A 14,239-nucleotide genomic window follows, 5' to 3' on the forward strand; every position below is an offset into this window, starting at 1 on the left:
CACGGCAGCTTGTGATGCTGCTTCTGCCGGCTGTGAGCTGTGACTCCTGTTCAGAGCACTTCCATCTGTAACCAGTAGCAACCAAGCCACTGTTATCCTTTGACATCACACCTAGTTACCAGATGCTATAGTTAGTATACTGAGAAAAAAAAAAAGGCAAATCCATCAAAAAATCGCAATGATTCTATCCCTTATTTTTCTAGGACACAGCTATAGCAGATCCCTGAATATGACTAGTATCCACAGATGTGTTTAGCATTCCTGTTCTGGAGCCACCCAGCACTTTCATTCATCTGGTACCCATAGATGTCCCTGTCCATGGCAGGGGGGTTGGAACTAGATGATCTTTAAGGTCCCTCCCAACTCAAACTGTTCTATGATTCTATGTCCTTACTTAACACACCTCTATCCCCCTGAAAGTCTCCTGTTTAGAGTACTGCATCCCCCCAGTGCAAACAAAGCTCTGGGGCTTGAAGGAAGGAGCAAATCATTAGGGCAGGGGAATGAATCAGCTTAAGCAATAATAAGAATAGTAAGAATAATAAGAATCAAGTGTTAAGGGAATGAATTAGTTAAGCACTAAGAAGAAGAATCAAGTGTTAAGGGAATGAATTAGTTAAGCAATAATAAGAAGAATCAAATGTTAAGGGGATGAATTAGCTTAAGCAGTGGTAAGAATGGTAACAATGGTTAGAATGGTAACAATGGTAACAATGGTTAGAATGGTAAGAATGAGAATCAAATGTTAAGGGAATGAATTAGCTTAAGCAATAATAATAATAATAATAACAACAACAACAACAACCAAATGTTAAGGGAATGATTTAGCTTAAACAACATTACGAATAGGAAGAATAAGAAGAATCAAGTGTTAAGGGAATGAATTAGTTAAGCAATAATGAGGAACAGCTGAGAGAGCTGGGGTTGTTTAGCCTGGAGAAGAGGAGGCTGAGGGGAGACCTCATTGCTCTCTGCAACTACCTGAAAAGAGGTTGTGGAGAGGAGGGAGCTGGGCTCTTCTCCCAAGTTACAGGGGACAGGACAAGAGGGAATGGCCTCAAGCTCCACCAGGGGAGGTTTAGGCTGAACATTAGGAAGAAATTTTTCACGGAAAGGGTCACTGGGCACTGGCAGAGGCTGCCCAGGGAGGTGGTTGAGTCACCTTCCCTGGAGGTGTTTAAGGCACGGGTGGACGAGGTGCTGAGGGACATGGGTTAGTGATTGATGGGAACGGTTGGACTTGATGACCCGGTGGGTCTCTTCCAACCTGGTGACTCTATGGTTCTATGAAATGTTAAGGGAATGAATTAGCTAAGCAATAATAACAGTAAGAAGAATCAAATGCTAAGGGAATGAACTAGCTTAAGCAGTAATAATAATAAGAAGAATAAGCCTAATGCTCCTGGTCTGCTGCTGGGCAGCGGCCTGTTGCAAAGCAGCGTTTGCAGCACCTCCCTTTGCGGCCGCGCGGCGGGGGGGTCGCAGGATGCTGGATCCTGAGGGCAGTGCGGAGCTCCAGCCCTCTTCTGCCTTCCCCAAAGTGCTGCTCGTCCCTCTAGCCATGCTTCTCGCCATCGCAGCCGTCCTGCTTTTAGCGCTTTCCGCCACGCAGCAGAAAGAACCTGATTTTTACGCTTTCAAGGTTGTAAACATCAGGGGCAAGCTGGTGTCGCTGGAGAAGTACCGGGGCTCGGTAAGTGCTCGCCGCCCGCCCGGGGGCTGCGGAGCCGGGGCGGCGGGGGGTACGGCTCCTCTTTCCCCCGCATGCTCCCTCCCATCGCCCTCCGCAGCCTTCAAATAAAGCCTTTTTGCAGCGTGATCTCCGTGTCTCCGCGTCTTTTCCTTGCTCGGGCTGCCGCCTGCAGACGTGGCAGGCGGGGGGATGAACTGCAGGGGTTGTGGCTGCTGACCGGGGAGTTTGTGCCTGTGGGTAACTGAACTTTGGGGCTTATTTCAGCCTTTTAACCGCATGACTTTTAGTAGACTACTTTTACCTAAATCCTACTGCTTTTTAACGTTCTACATTAACAGCAGCAGCAAATAGATGGGATTTCTTCAGCGGCTAACGGAGTTCACAGAATTCACCGTAACCAGTAAGAAAATGAGAGACGTGAGAAAGTAATTATTTTAATATCAGGATGCGGTGAAATTGTAGGAACATCTGCTATTCCCCTTGTAGCTTTTCAGTGACAAAGCAATGTGAAGAAAAGTGTGTAAACACATGTACTTTTATGATGTCTTCAACAAATTATTTGCGTATTATGCTAAGGAGTTCTAGGCAGAGCCTTCTTTCCTATTTTAAGAAGAATGCATCTTGATGTTATTTTACTTTATTTGGTGGTTTGACCATCAGTATGTACAGAAGAGTGAAAAGGGAACTTGGCACACAAGGGGGCTTAATGCTTCAGCTCTTATAGCCACGTTGACAACTTAAAGAGCTAAAATCAACATAAAGCCCATAGCTGCCAGTTTTTGCGCTCAAGTGACACATCTTCTGTGTGCCACCCAGGCACCCCAGCTCGCGCCACTGCTCGCTTTCACTTTTCCTCTCCAGCTTTATGTCTTCACCTTCCTTTTCCCACTCCTCAGGTACCTCACTGAGGTGCCCGAGCTCACTACTCCACAGCAGCAAGTCACTAAAACAGTGGTAGGAAGACAGAGAAGGTATATGGGAGGAGATGTACATCTTCCTGAGCTCGGTGCAAACACGTATTGGTGGATTTGTACCAAATGAAATGTCTGAATCTTATCTGGTTAAACTCCTCCCCCTGCATTCACAATAAAGTAGAGCTGAACAGATCCCGTGCCCACTCAAGTATCTCTATTGGAAAAACATGGAAGCTATTTAATATTAAGCAATATTTGCCTCTTTTAGGTGCCCCTTCTAAAGGTTCTGCCAATAAATCCTGTTACTGGGGCACATTTTGTCTGCAGTTCTGCAGGAATAAGCGAATACCACCTGTAGCTCCTCTATGTCAGGGCCAGAATCCACATGGTAAGGGGGAACTCGGAGGAATTTCTCAGAGCCACCCTGCAGAGAGTTGTGGGTGCTCATACCCTCTGGAACGAGCTGCAGAACCTGATCTGTTATCTCATGCTCATGCCAGGTTGAGGATGTGTGTCTGTATCTCCAGTGGTGCTGGGATACCAGGCCATCCTGGAGGCAACTGGTTTCATAAGGGAGAGCTCTGGAGCCGTACCTTGGAAAAGGTAGCACCACTGGTGATTAGTACTCCTTGATCTCTGCTAGGCCATATAGAACAGTTTATTCAGAAAAAGTGATGACCAGCTTCTGTGTGGAACAAAAAGTTTGCATTCAGAGAGCCTATTAATGTTTGGGCCAGCTGCTGTCTGAGAATGCATGTGCAGAGTTTTGAAGAAAATTACAGCAATAAAACACATCCCTTCCTGTCATGATGTTGTCAGAACTCAGTGTTAAGGTAGACAAAGGTTAATTAAAACTCCTATTTATTTCTTAAAAGAAACCTTCTTAAATCTGCATTTAGATAAGTAATGTTAAGATGTAGGTTTATCATAATATTTTAAAGCTATTAAAAGAAAGACAATAATATATAGGTACCATGTATGTACAGCTGGTTTAAAGAGAATGAGTCACTAGTTAGACCCTGGAATAATAGTCTGCTAATTGCTAAACCAGCTTTTTTTTTAACAGCCTTAAGCTTTCTGGCAGATGTAGAAGAAACATTTTCTTCAGTCACTCAGGTAATATAGTTAAATAACTATGTAATTTGCAGTCAAGAAACTATCTGTGAATTTTAAAAATTGAAAAGCTTCCTGAGTATATATAAAAAAGTCTGCTGATTCTAAAAACATAAGAGCCGTGATAACTAGAAACAATTAGTGCAATTCATGGCTTGCAGAATCTTTCTACAATAACTATTATAATATAATGTGTATTCAGATAATTGAGATTTTTTTTTCTTAGTAAAAAAAAACACAGACTGATATTATTTAATTTTCCATTCAAGTGGATCTTGATACAAATCACAAGTTCCTTCCATTATACAATAAATAATAAATGCACTGACAATTCTGAAATAGCAAAAATGAAAAAAAATACAGAACAGGTTATTTTTTGTTTAGAATAAATGTGCACAGACATAACCTATCCATCACTTCAATAAAAATGTCAAAAATATGTGAGGGAGTACTCTGTTTTTATGGGGATGTGAGAAATAATACTGCTAGAATGCTAAGAATTTGGCATACATGCTACAAAATCAGGTGTGATATGTCTGCCTGAAAGCAGAGATGGGGAGGGCTATTAAGATTGAAAAAAAAGAGTATCACAAGTGAAACAGATCAAAAGACTGGCTGTTTTACTGTGTTGTGCAGGAAGGCTAGCATATTTTTTTCCAGGCTACTGTACTGATGTCGACCCATTAAAAATCAAGGGCAGTGATATGCAGCTGGAAAAGAATCAATGGGATCCAAGTAAGATTAGTTTTCTATCTAATCTATCTACCTGTCTAAATCAGGAAAGCTTATTTTTTTTTGTATGGTTTCTATCAGATATGCTGTAAGAGGCTGTATTCGTTCCAAAATAGTGTCTATTTGGGAGTCAGAGCTCCCAAGCATCTATTGTTCCCTGCTGTGTTTATACCTATATATATAGGTATAATAGTACCTACCTACCTGCCTGCCTACCTACCACACAGCTAAGTACCGTGTGATGAGGTATAATTAAATAGTGTTAGTGCAGTGCTTTGGAAATCTGAAACCGAAGGTACTATAAAAATGTAAAAGCATTAGGCACCGTAACAATGTAAAGTATTATTTTACTATTGAAAGTAATGCTAGGCACTTTGCATCACAGCTCTCTGCAGTCTGAGAACATGGTATTACTGAATGTGCGTAAATACAGAGTGTAGCTTCTTAATTACTGTGCGAAGTATTGCTATTTTTTTCCATGAAAGGAACAGCTCTGTGAGGTGGTGTAATCTGATGCTTGTGGCTGGTTCTTCCATCAGTCAGATGGGGGCAGTTAAGAATCACCAGGTCTAAAAACCTAAGTATCTACTCTCTCTGCTAAAAGATCCCCGAAGGGTTACTTGAAGGTGATAGCAGTTTCATAAATCTGTCCAGGGATCTTTCCCTTAATGGGGTACAGGGATGTAAACATTAAATAAACCAAGAATTATTTTTGCAGTGTTAAATAAATGGATTCACTATGGGTTTTCTCAGTGAAGGGAAGGAAAGGAGAGCGTGAAGGGAAGGAAAGGATAGCGTGAAGGGAAGGAAATGATAGCATGAAGGGGTCAGACAACAGCTGATACAGAATTCAGCTTAAATTAAATACTATTTGCAAGGTCCAGGATGAATTGTTTGCACTGCACACTAGGTGGTGTCCTTGACTTGCACTGTCAGAGCCTAGAGACAGTCAAGAGGCTCACTGAATTTAATTTAAGTCAATAGTTGCAAGAAGTCAAAGCACAACCTCTTCATGAGAACAAAACCAGTGAATGTTATTCATTAAAAATAAAATACAGACATAAAAAAAAATAACCACATTTAAATCACTTCAAGTACCAGATACTCGAAGGATAACTCGGTAAAGCTTTTAAATAATCATTTTAAAAGTGCCTTACAGAAATATAGTTCCTTATTTCAAATACTAATAAATCCTGAAAGTTTTCTATTATATATGTTAGTTACACGTTTAGGTCTGCACCATTAAATAGTGGAGTTCAGTAACAAAATACATTTTTCTAAGGAAAAAGGAGAAGCATAATGTGTCTGCCATTCTAAGAAATGCTGAATGTCATTTCTTCCTATCTTGTGGGAGAACGTTTGGAATTTTACACCATTTGCACTGTGAGCTCTCACGCCTTTCACCACTGTGCCGAGTAACCACCTGGCTTTAAACAGCTGTAAATTAAAACTCTTGTTTCTTTTTGAGTAAATTCTTTCAAGCCCTCCTAACTTCAAACCCAAGTAAAAGTTATAACAGCTTTGTTGTTTTCATTGGCAAGTCATCTTTCATGTCTGCACGACCTTGTTTCCCCCAAACCTCCAATGATAAATTCTTACACAGCCATTGTGTTTGGGATAGACGATCAATGGATGTGAATATGGTAAGGTATGTGAATACTTATGCATCATCAGAATGCTGAATCTTAAACTATATTTTAAAAAGCCTCTAGATTTTCATATGAAAGAACTGCATGTGAAATCAACTCTTCATGGTACTATTTATCTTTACTTCAATCACACTAAACGACAGTTATCACAGTGCTTGGTAAATACAGATTATTTTAAAAGAACAGAACTGACAAGAGTTATTTTTTATTCCAATATGAGGTGTGAAGCAAAAAAACCCTCTGAGACTGTGCCTGGAACCCTTTTTTTAACAAAATAATAAAATCAACCATGATCACCCTCAAAACAGTTCCCTTCTGAGGTGGCACCCAGCTGCATACAATGCTGCTAAAGTTCAAAGCAATTCTGCAGATAATTTTCTGAAATGCTGTTGGGGGTCTCCATCGTTTTTGCTTTCACGTCTTCTACCAACAAAAAATGGGAGCCTTTGAGCACCTACTCAGGTCTGGTGAATAAGGTGGGTGCTCGAGCACAGGGATGTTATTTTGCATTAAAAACTGCTTCACAGACAAAGTGTTGTGGGCTGGTGCACACCAACATTTTCCAACCAAGGGTAAGGAAACATCTGTATTTGAACCCACATCCACATATACTGAATGAAGCGATCAATATGAGCTTTGTCTCACTGTGACAGGTTAGAACCTGTTCTATAACCATCTCTTTGTCTCTCCCCTCCCACTCCTGGTTCCCAATCTATCAGGTTAGTCTCAGATTTTTTGTGTCAGACTTCATATAGAAGTTCTGTTTCAGATGTTGACAGTCTGCAACAGGAATGCATCATAAAATTACCTCTTCTCTGAAAAAAAAAAAAAAATCTAATCATATACCATACCTTTGGCTGTTTTAAGAAGCTGAATTTAAAATTTCAGGTAGACCTTGTAAAAGTTGTCTGAATTAATTTGATGCTTTGGGAGTTAGCTAGGTGGCTCCAGATCATATTTCATATGCAAGTGTACAGGGATTGCTTAGCTTGTATTTTGTTGACACATTACACCACAAATAAGATTACATCAACTTGTGCTTTATAAGCTCACCTGTCTCCCCGGGAAAGCAGTGTCTCTCTGAAACCAGTTTAAATATAGACATGTACCTATATGAGGTTCAAAGTACACAAAGTGTTAATGTTTAATGTAAGAAATTATAAACACCAACATCTCCTTAGCTTTTTCTTTACTGACTCCTGCACCTTCTAGGGATTTTATCTTGTGATCCCATACCTTACCCCTATTTTGGGCTTTTATATGCCTGTTTTTTTCCAGCCTTAAAACCACTATACACACACAGTAATTTATTTTTCAGGTATTATAATTTATTTGATGTACTCTCTTTGTATTTCCTATACACTTTTATATTTTGTATAAAAATATACACACAGGAATATGGAACAAGAATAACATCAGAATCCAAAGTTTAAATTGAGCAAAGCCAGTGGTCATACACACAAAAGTATAAGACCTGGAGTCAGGATTTTTTACTTCCTTTTCTTGTCCTACAGCTACTTGCAGTGTAGTTGGATAAGCTCAGTTAATGCCTTCAAGCTTCAACCTTTCCTCTTGTAGCAGTGGATTCTTCAATGCTGCTGTCTCACACTGACCATAGTGGAACCAACCTGCCAGCTTCAATGAAACTTCCAAACCCTTGTAGAAAGCTCCAATGTGACTAGCTACTGTTGAACTAGCCCTGGGGAATGGGTTGGCTACTTCAATTGAATTAAAACTTTTTTTTGCAACTTGAGAGTGAAGGGTTGGCTCCTGGGCTAATGTATAACCTGTACAAACCCAGTGGATTCAGTGTAAACCAGGCAGAATTTTGGTTCCCAAGTCATGATATTTTCTGCACTGTGCCTGATTTTATCTAGGTGGGTAGAAACATTTCTAGTATTATAATATTTATATTGCTTTATAACTCTTACAAACTGGTCTGAAAAAAAGGAATAGAATGTAGATATATGTAAAAGAAACATCAGTATAAACTCCACGCTATTTTTGTTAATAAATCATATTGTATCTAAAAGATCTATGACATTCAGCTCTAATCCACTTCCAAGAAAATATTAGAATGACCTCAATTTATGTAGAACAAGTTGCAACTCACAAGATTTGTAAGAATAATGAAAATAAATTCTAGAAATTATTTAAGGATAAAATATCTCAGAAAACAATGGAAAGCTTTTCATGGCCTTGAGAAACTGTGTAGTATGTGTCAGTTCAGGGTTAGATCACTTAATTTTCCCAAGAAATTGTTGGGAAATTCTCCTTACATATTCTCCTTACAGATGCCTCTGTTTTCCTGTGGTGTTCATCTGTGATTGGCATGTTCCTCTCTGCTGGATCTGTGCAGGCAGACACATGCTTGGTGGCACTGTCCAAATGACATAATGCACACAACAGCAAAGATGATCAGCTACAGAGATAACTCTTTAAGGTCTTCGCTTCCAGGAATCTCTCGAGGGAGTAAACCTTTATGCAAAATCTGTTGTAATTTTGTCCCAGCTAAGCAGACTCTAGACATTGGGGGAAATTTTACAGTCCGTGCTGCACAGACCAACCCAAAGTCCTGTAACTGCTTCTGTTAGCTTCCAGATCAAAACATCTTCACTAGCAGTTATAAACGGATCGGCCAGTTCTGTATGAGCACTAAATTCTGTACAAAGAAGGATGCTGCAAAACAGATGCTTCACTACAGCTGAACTACCAGAAATACATTAATCTGCAACTTTCTTTTATGCAACTTGGTATGCCTTACTTGGATGTTCCTTTCTTAAATATGCTTAGAAACTATCCAAAAGGCAGAACTGAGGAACATGTATTCTTCGTAGATCAAGATTGCTCAGCTGCTAATTGATGCCAAATAAAATTCCATAAAGGAAATACTAAATCTTGCTGTTGTGAACAGAACTTGGTGTAGTTTCAAACATGAATGTTCAATCACAGTTCTCTAGACATTCTCGCTTTTTGAAAATAATCTGCATCCCAGCCTACCTGTTGTAAAACTGATGTGCAGCCCATTTTTGGATCTCTCTTGTTCTTCAGGTGTCGCTAGTTGTCAACGTTGCGAGTGAATGTGGGTACACAGACAGCCACTACAAGGCCTTACAGCAGTTACAGAGGGACCTCGGCCCGTATCATTTCAATGTGCTGGCATTCCCATGCAATCAGTTTGGGCAGCAAGAACCAGACACTAACAAAGAAATTGAAAGTTTTGCAAGAAAGACTTATGGTGCCTCCTTTCCCATGTTCAGCAAAGTTGCAGTCAGCGGAGCCGGTGCAATTCCTGCCTACAAGTACTTAATTGGTGAGTAATCTGGAGCATTAGATTGTTTTTTCCCTAGCATAGAATTCCTCTGACACAAAATACCATCCAACAGAAAAAAGGTATCTATGCCTGTGTTCAGAGTCATAGCACAGAACTGTCAGGCTCAAAGAGGTCAGAATATATCCTTTTGCAGAATGCAGGATTTCTCTCTCTGTCACCCCCAACAGCTTTGTCTAACCTTCTAAAAAGATCTCCAGGGATGAAGACTCTACAATAACAAATGTCCCGTAAGAACTAGTCTAATAAACCTCTACATGGATTAAAGGTCTTGAAATATCCTCCTGTATGCACACAACACTGAGGTTCCTTTTTCCACTCTGCAATCTCTTAAGTGCTTCTTCTGTGACATGATTGCTGCAGGCTGGATTTGTAAGATTTATTCAAACAGCCATAGGAAAACTGGAGGCAAAGCACCTACATCATTTACTTCTACAATCAAAAAGTGAAACCAGGCACTAAGAGATATCCTCGAATACTCCCTTCCTCATTCTTTTCCAAGCACTGGAATACTGTACAGCTCCTCCAGTTCTAATCTGTATCACACACAGCACTGTGACCTAAAGAGGTTTTTCTAGTTCTTTGCATAGAGCTGACAAAATACGCTGTAAAGCAGGGTATTCTCTGTCAAGGCATTACTTTCTTCTTCAAGGCACTGCTGCTCATGCACTGAATGAATGCTCTAAATACCATTTAAATGCCAAACTAAAATGTCAGTCTTTAGCCAATGTATGGCCAGCAATGATATATAATAAAGCCCAAGAGGTCAGGGTATCACCTGAGCTGCATTCTGCAAAGACTGTATTGCCACTGCTTCTCTCCAGCTCCACAGTGTTCTCCCACATACCACTGAATTTAAAGGAGTGTTGGTAGTAGTATTTTTGGCTCCCCCAGCACACCTTCCTCCAGGTATCTGCAATGGATGTTTCTGCTAGCCAAACATCCCTTTAGTCCTCTTCACATTCTTCCATTTCTGTTTTATCCAGTGGGGTAGTTACTGCAAACATGGCACATAAAACTTGTACAACTTCTGTTTTGCTGTTGGTCCACATGTAAAGGGAGGCTACTGGAGTCAGTATATTTATGTGGCATAATGACAAGATAGTCAACAGTGTAGGTCTGATTGTGTCTTGACAACACTTTGAAATAACTTCTGATTCCTTATGAGATTTTGCCCATCATATAATCAATCAAAAAAGATGCTAATTTGTCTGTAGCATCTGCATTTGTGCTATTAGTAGGATGAGGCTCCTGGTCTGACTGAAAATCCTGAAAATTTTGTTAGTCGTGTAGCAGAATAGTAAAGGATAAGAACGCCACTCATGTAAAATGAGCATGTGGTCATGGAGGGGAAAACCTTAGTAGATGAGGGTTAGTAAGAAACCTCCTGGAACAATTTACTTTGTTATTTTTTCATGTAGCATTCTTGAAACCTTATGAAGTACATGATACTGAGTACTTTTTGAGGAAAAACTCTGGATAAACAAGCAAATAATCAGTCCTGGTACAGCTGTATTGTTATGACGAATTCAATCTTCCCATCAAAGTTCAACTTTTTCAGATTTATCTATACATGCAGAGCACGTGCACACACACACATGCACAGACACAAACTTTATCACGGATTATAGTGCATTCTGCCTGTCTGTTTCAAGCTTGACTGTTCTCATTAGTCTCCAAGGCGCTACTGTCTAGTTAAAGCTCACTGTCTGTCAGAAAATTAATCTTATTAGTCTGAACTCCCTCTTAATTTTACGTTCTTTCTTCCTCTGAGAGGGCAATCATCAAATTGACATGAACAAATGTCGGACATAGGCTAATGTAGTTTTCCTGTCTGAGTTTACACTCTTTTTTTTTTGCCTGTAGATTCTACAGGAGAAGAACCAACCTGGAACTTCTGGAAATACCTGGTGGACCCCAGTGGGAAAGCAGTGAAGGCTTGGGACTCTACTGTCTCTGTTGAAGAAATACGACCTTATGTCACAGAACTTGTAAGGAAAATCATCCTGAAGAAAAAAGATGAATTATGACTTTCAGAAATCCCAGCATGCCAATTACATCTTTATTGAGAATTATAGCTGGAGTTTGTCTTTTCACATTCCAAAAGAGAGTATATAGGGAAGCGAAATCTTGACAAGCAGCAAGTTATCATGGTCAAAATAATATAATTTTTTTCTCCAACTGTATTAAATTTGACCTTTCTAGGAAAGAAGAACCCATCAGCAATTGTTTCTTTCCTGATTCAGATTATTAGTTGTTGGTAACACTATAGGAAGTCAGTTCATGTACCTGTAGAAAGAAGGCTCAGAATAATGAGTATTTCCTGACTGGCACCTCACTGAGATTTACAATTCTGTTGTCATGTTCTGATTGCAAAATGGAAGAAAAAATAAATAGTAAAAACTGCATGATTGAATTAAGAAATGTGCTAGGAAGGGGAGGGAAGGGGAGAGCCAAAACAGACACCTTCAAATCAGGCAGACTTACACAGATACATGTCTTTCTAGTTACCAAAACCAAGTGTATTTAATTTCATCTGCCTAGAAAGTCAGTTAAGAAGGACATGGAAAAAGACTTCTATAAAACTTTAATGAAAGAAACGTGAAGACAAAGTATCTGTAAAATTCTCCAAAAGCTATGAGAAGAATTTCTGCATTTTTTCACCCATTAAAGATTATCAGAGGATATTTACATAGCCACTTCGAACATCTCTAGGACCAGAGCCTCTATGAAATGGCCCTTTCTTTCTTCTATTAGCATTTTGCCCTTGAAATGTTACTCTTGCCTCATACAATTGGTATTAAATTTTTCAATTTGTAACACTGTCGTATTTGTGTGCATGTACAGACAAACACTAGAGAATCAACATTTCTCCATGGAAATAATTTTTCAAATGTTTAATTGTTGCATAATGTTACATTGTTTAATGACACATTAATGTTAACAAACGTTTAATGGCACATTTTACAAATGCAGCACTCAGGCAGCTGCTTAGATTTCAGACTGCAGAACTTCTTAGCTCATCCTAAAATAATAACATTAACAGTTAAAGCCTCATTGTTCTTTGACAGAAACTCTTTGAAAATCTTGTCAGCCACAACTCTTTATCTCAACAAAAACACAACGTACAGATCCCCTGCTCTTAACCCAGGGATGCTTTAAGAAGAATCAAGTCTTGCCCAATTGCAGTATTATTGACAAGTGAAAGCTTTTGTTTTTTTGCTTTGTAATGCTTTTTGAAGTAGCACAAACAATATCTGTCCATACAGTTGTCAGCCCCCAAGTGTACAAATAGGCCTTAACTGACCTGACCATGGAAAGAACTTCTTCCAACTCATTACTGCCATTATAGCTCTTCAGCATCAAAATGGGCTCTAATTGATATCAAAGGCAAGTTTTATGCCAGGCACTGGCTTGCAGAACAAGAAGAGAAAGAAGAGTACTGTAAAACTATTTGAAATAAAGGGCTGATGCTCGAGTACATTGTATTTCCCATGCTTGAACAGCTGCTGCTTCCTGAAGTCATATAATCATAGAATCATAGCATGATTTGGGCTCGAAGGGCCTTAAAGATCACGCAATTCCACCCCTCCTGCCATGGGCAGGGACACCTTCCACTGGATCAGGTTGCTAAATGCCTCATCCAACCCGGCCTCGAACACCTTCAGGGATGGAGCATCCATGGGTTTTCTAGGCAACCTGTTCCAGAGCCTCAACAACATCATAGGAAAACGATTCTTCTTATTACCTAATCTAAATCTGCCCTCTTTCAGATAAAAACCATTACCCCTTGTCCTGTCACTGCACTCCCTGATAAAAAGCCCCTTTCCAGCTTTCCTGTAGGCACCCTGGAAGTGCTGGAAGGCTACTATAAGGTCTCTCTACAGCCTTTTCTTCTTCAGGCTAAACAACCCCAACTCTATCAGCCTGTCATGTATGGGAGCTGCTCCAGCTCTTGGATCATCTTTGTGGCCTTGTTTAGACTCACTCTAAGAGATCCATGTCCTTCCTGTGCTGAGAATTCCAGAATTGAACACAGAACTCCAGGTGAGGTCTCACAAGAGCAGAGTTGAGGGGCAGAATCACCTCCCTTGCCCCACTTGTCACACTTCTGTTGATGCAGCCCAGGATATGGTTGGCTTTCTGGGCTGAAAGTGCACACTGACTGCTCATGTTGAACTTCTCATCCACCAGCACCCCCAAATCCTTCTCCTCAGGACTACTTTCAATCCATTCTCCACCTAGCCTGCATTTCTGCTTGGGATTGTCCCAACCCAGGTGCACGACCTTGCAACCGGCCTTGTTGAACTACATGAGATTCCCAGAGGCTCACCTCTCAAGCCTGTCCAGGTGCCTCTGGATGGCATCCCTTTCCTCCAGTGTGTTGACCGCTCCACACAGCTTGTGTTATAAGCAAACCTGCTGAGAGTGTCTTTAATCCCACTGTCCATCTCTGTGACAAAGACGTTAAACAGCACTAGTCCCAGTGGAGCTCCACAAGTCTCCACTTGGACATTGAGACACTGACTGCAACACCGAGTGCAACCATCTAGCCAGTTCTTGATCCACCAAGTGGTCTGTCATACTGTGTTTCTCCAATCTAGAGACAAGAATGTGGTGTGGGACGGTGCCGAATGCTTTGCCCTAGACCAGGTAGATGTTATCAGTTACTCTTCCCTTATCCACCAATTCTGTAGCCTTGTCGTAGAAGGCCAGAAGATTTGTCAGGAACAATTTACCCTTAGTGAAGCCACGCTGGCTATCACCAATCGACTTCTCATTTTACATGTGTCCTAGCAGAGTGTCC

At 40.4% G+C, this 14,239-nt stretch overlaps 1 protein-coding gene across 1 annotated transcript; it reads left to right on the forward strand.

The window, feature by feature from the left end:
* The first annotated feature begins 1,479 nt into the window (after positions 1 to 1,479).
* On the forward strand, positions 1,480 to 12,895 carry GPX7 (glutathione peroxidase 7). Its single transcript, XM_069862227.1, has 3 exons — positions 1,480 to 1,693; positions 9,153 to 9,414; positions 11,299 to 12,895. Exons 1-3 carry the CDS (start codon positions 1,487 to 1,489, stop codon positions 11,460 to 11,462), a joined length of 633 nt encoding a protein of 210 aa, XP_069718328.1. The 5' UTR covers positions 1,480 to 1,486; the 3' UTR covers positions 11,463 to 12,895.
* Positions 12,896 to 14,239: the final 1,344 nt, after the last annotated feature.

The sequence above is a fragment of the Phaenicophaeus curvirostris genome, chromosome 8 (genome assembly GCF_032191515.1).
Source record: "Phaenicophaeus curvirostris isolate KB17595 chromosome 8, BPBGC_Pcur_1.0, whole genome shotgun sequence".
Classification (NCBI taxonomy): Eukaryota; Metazoa; Chordata; class Aves; order Cuculiformes; family Cuculidae; genus Phaenicophaeus; species Phaenicophaeus curvirostris.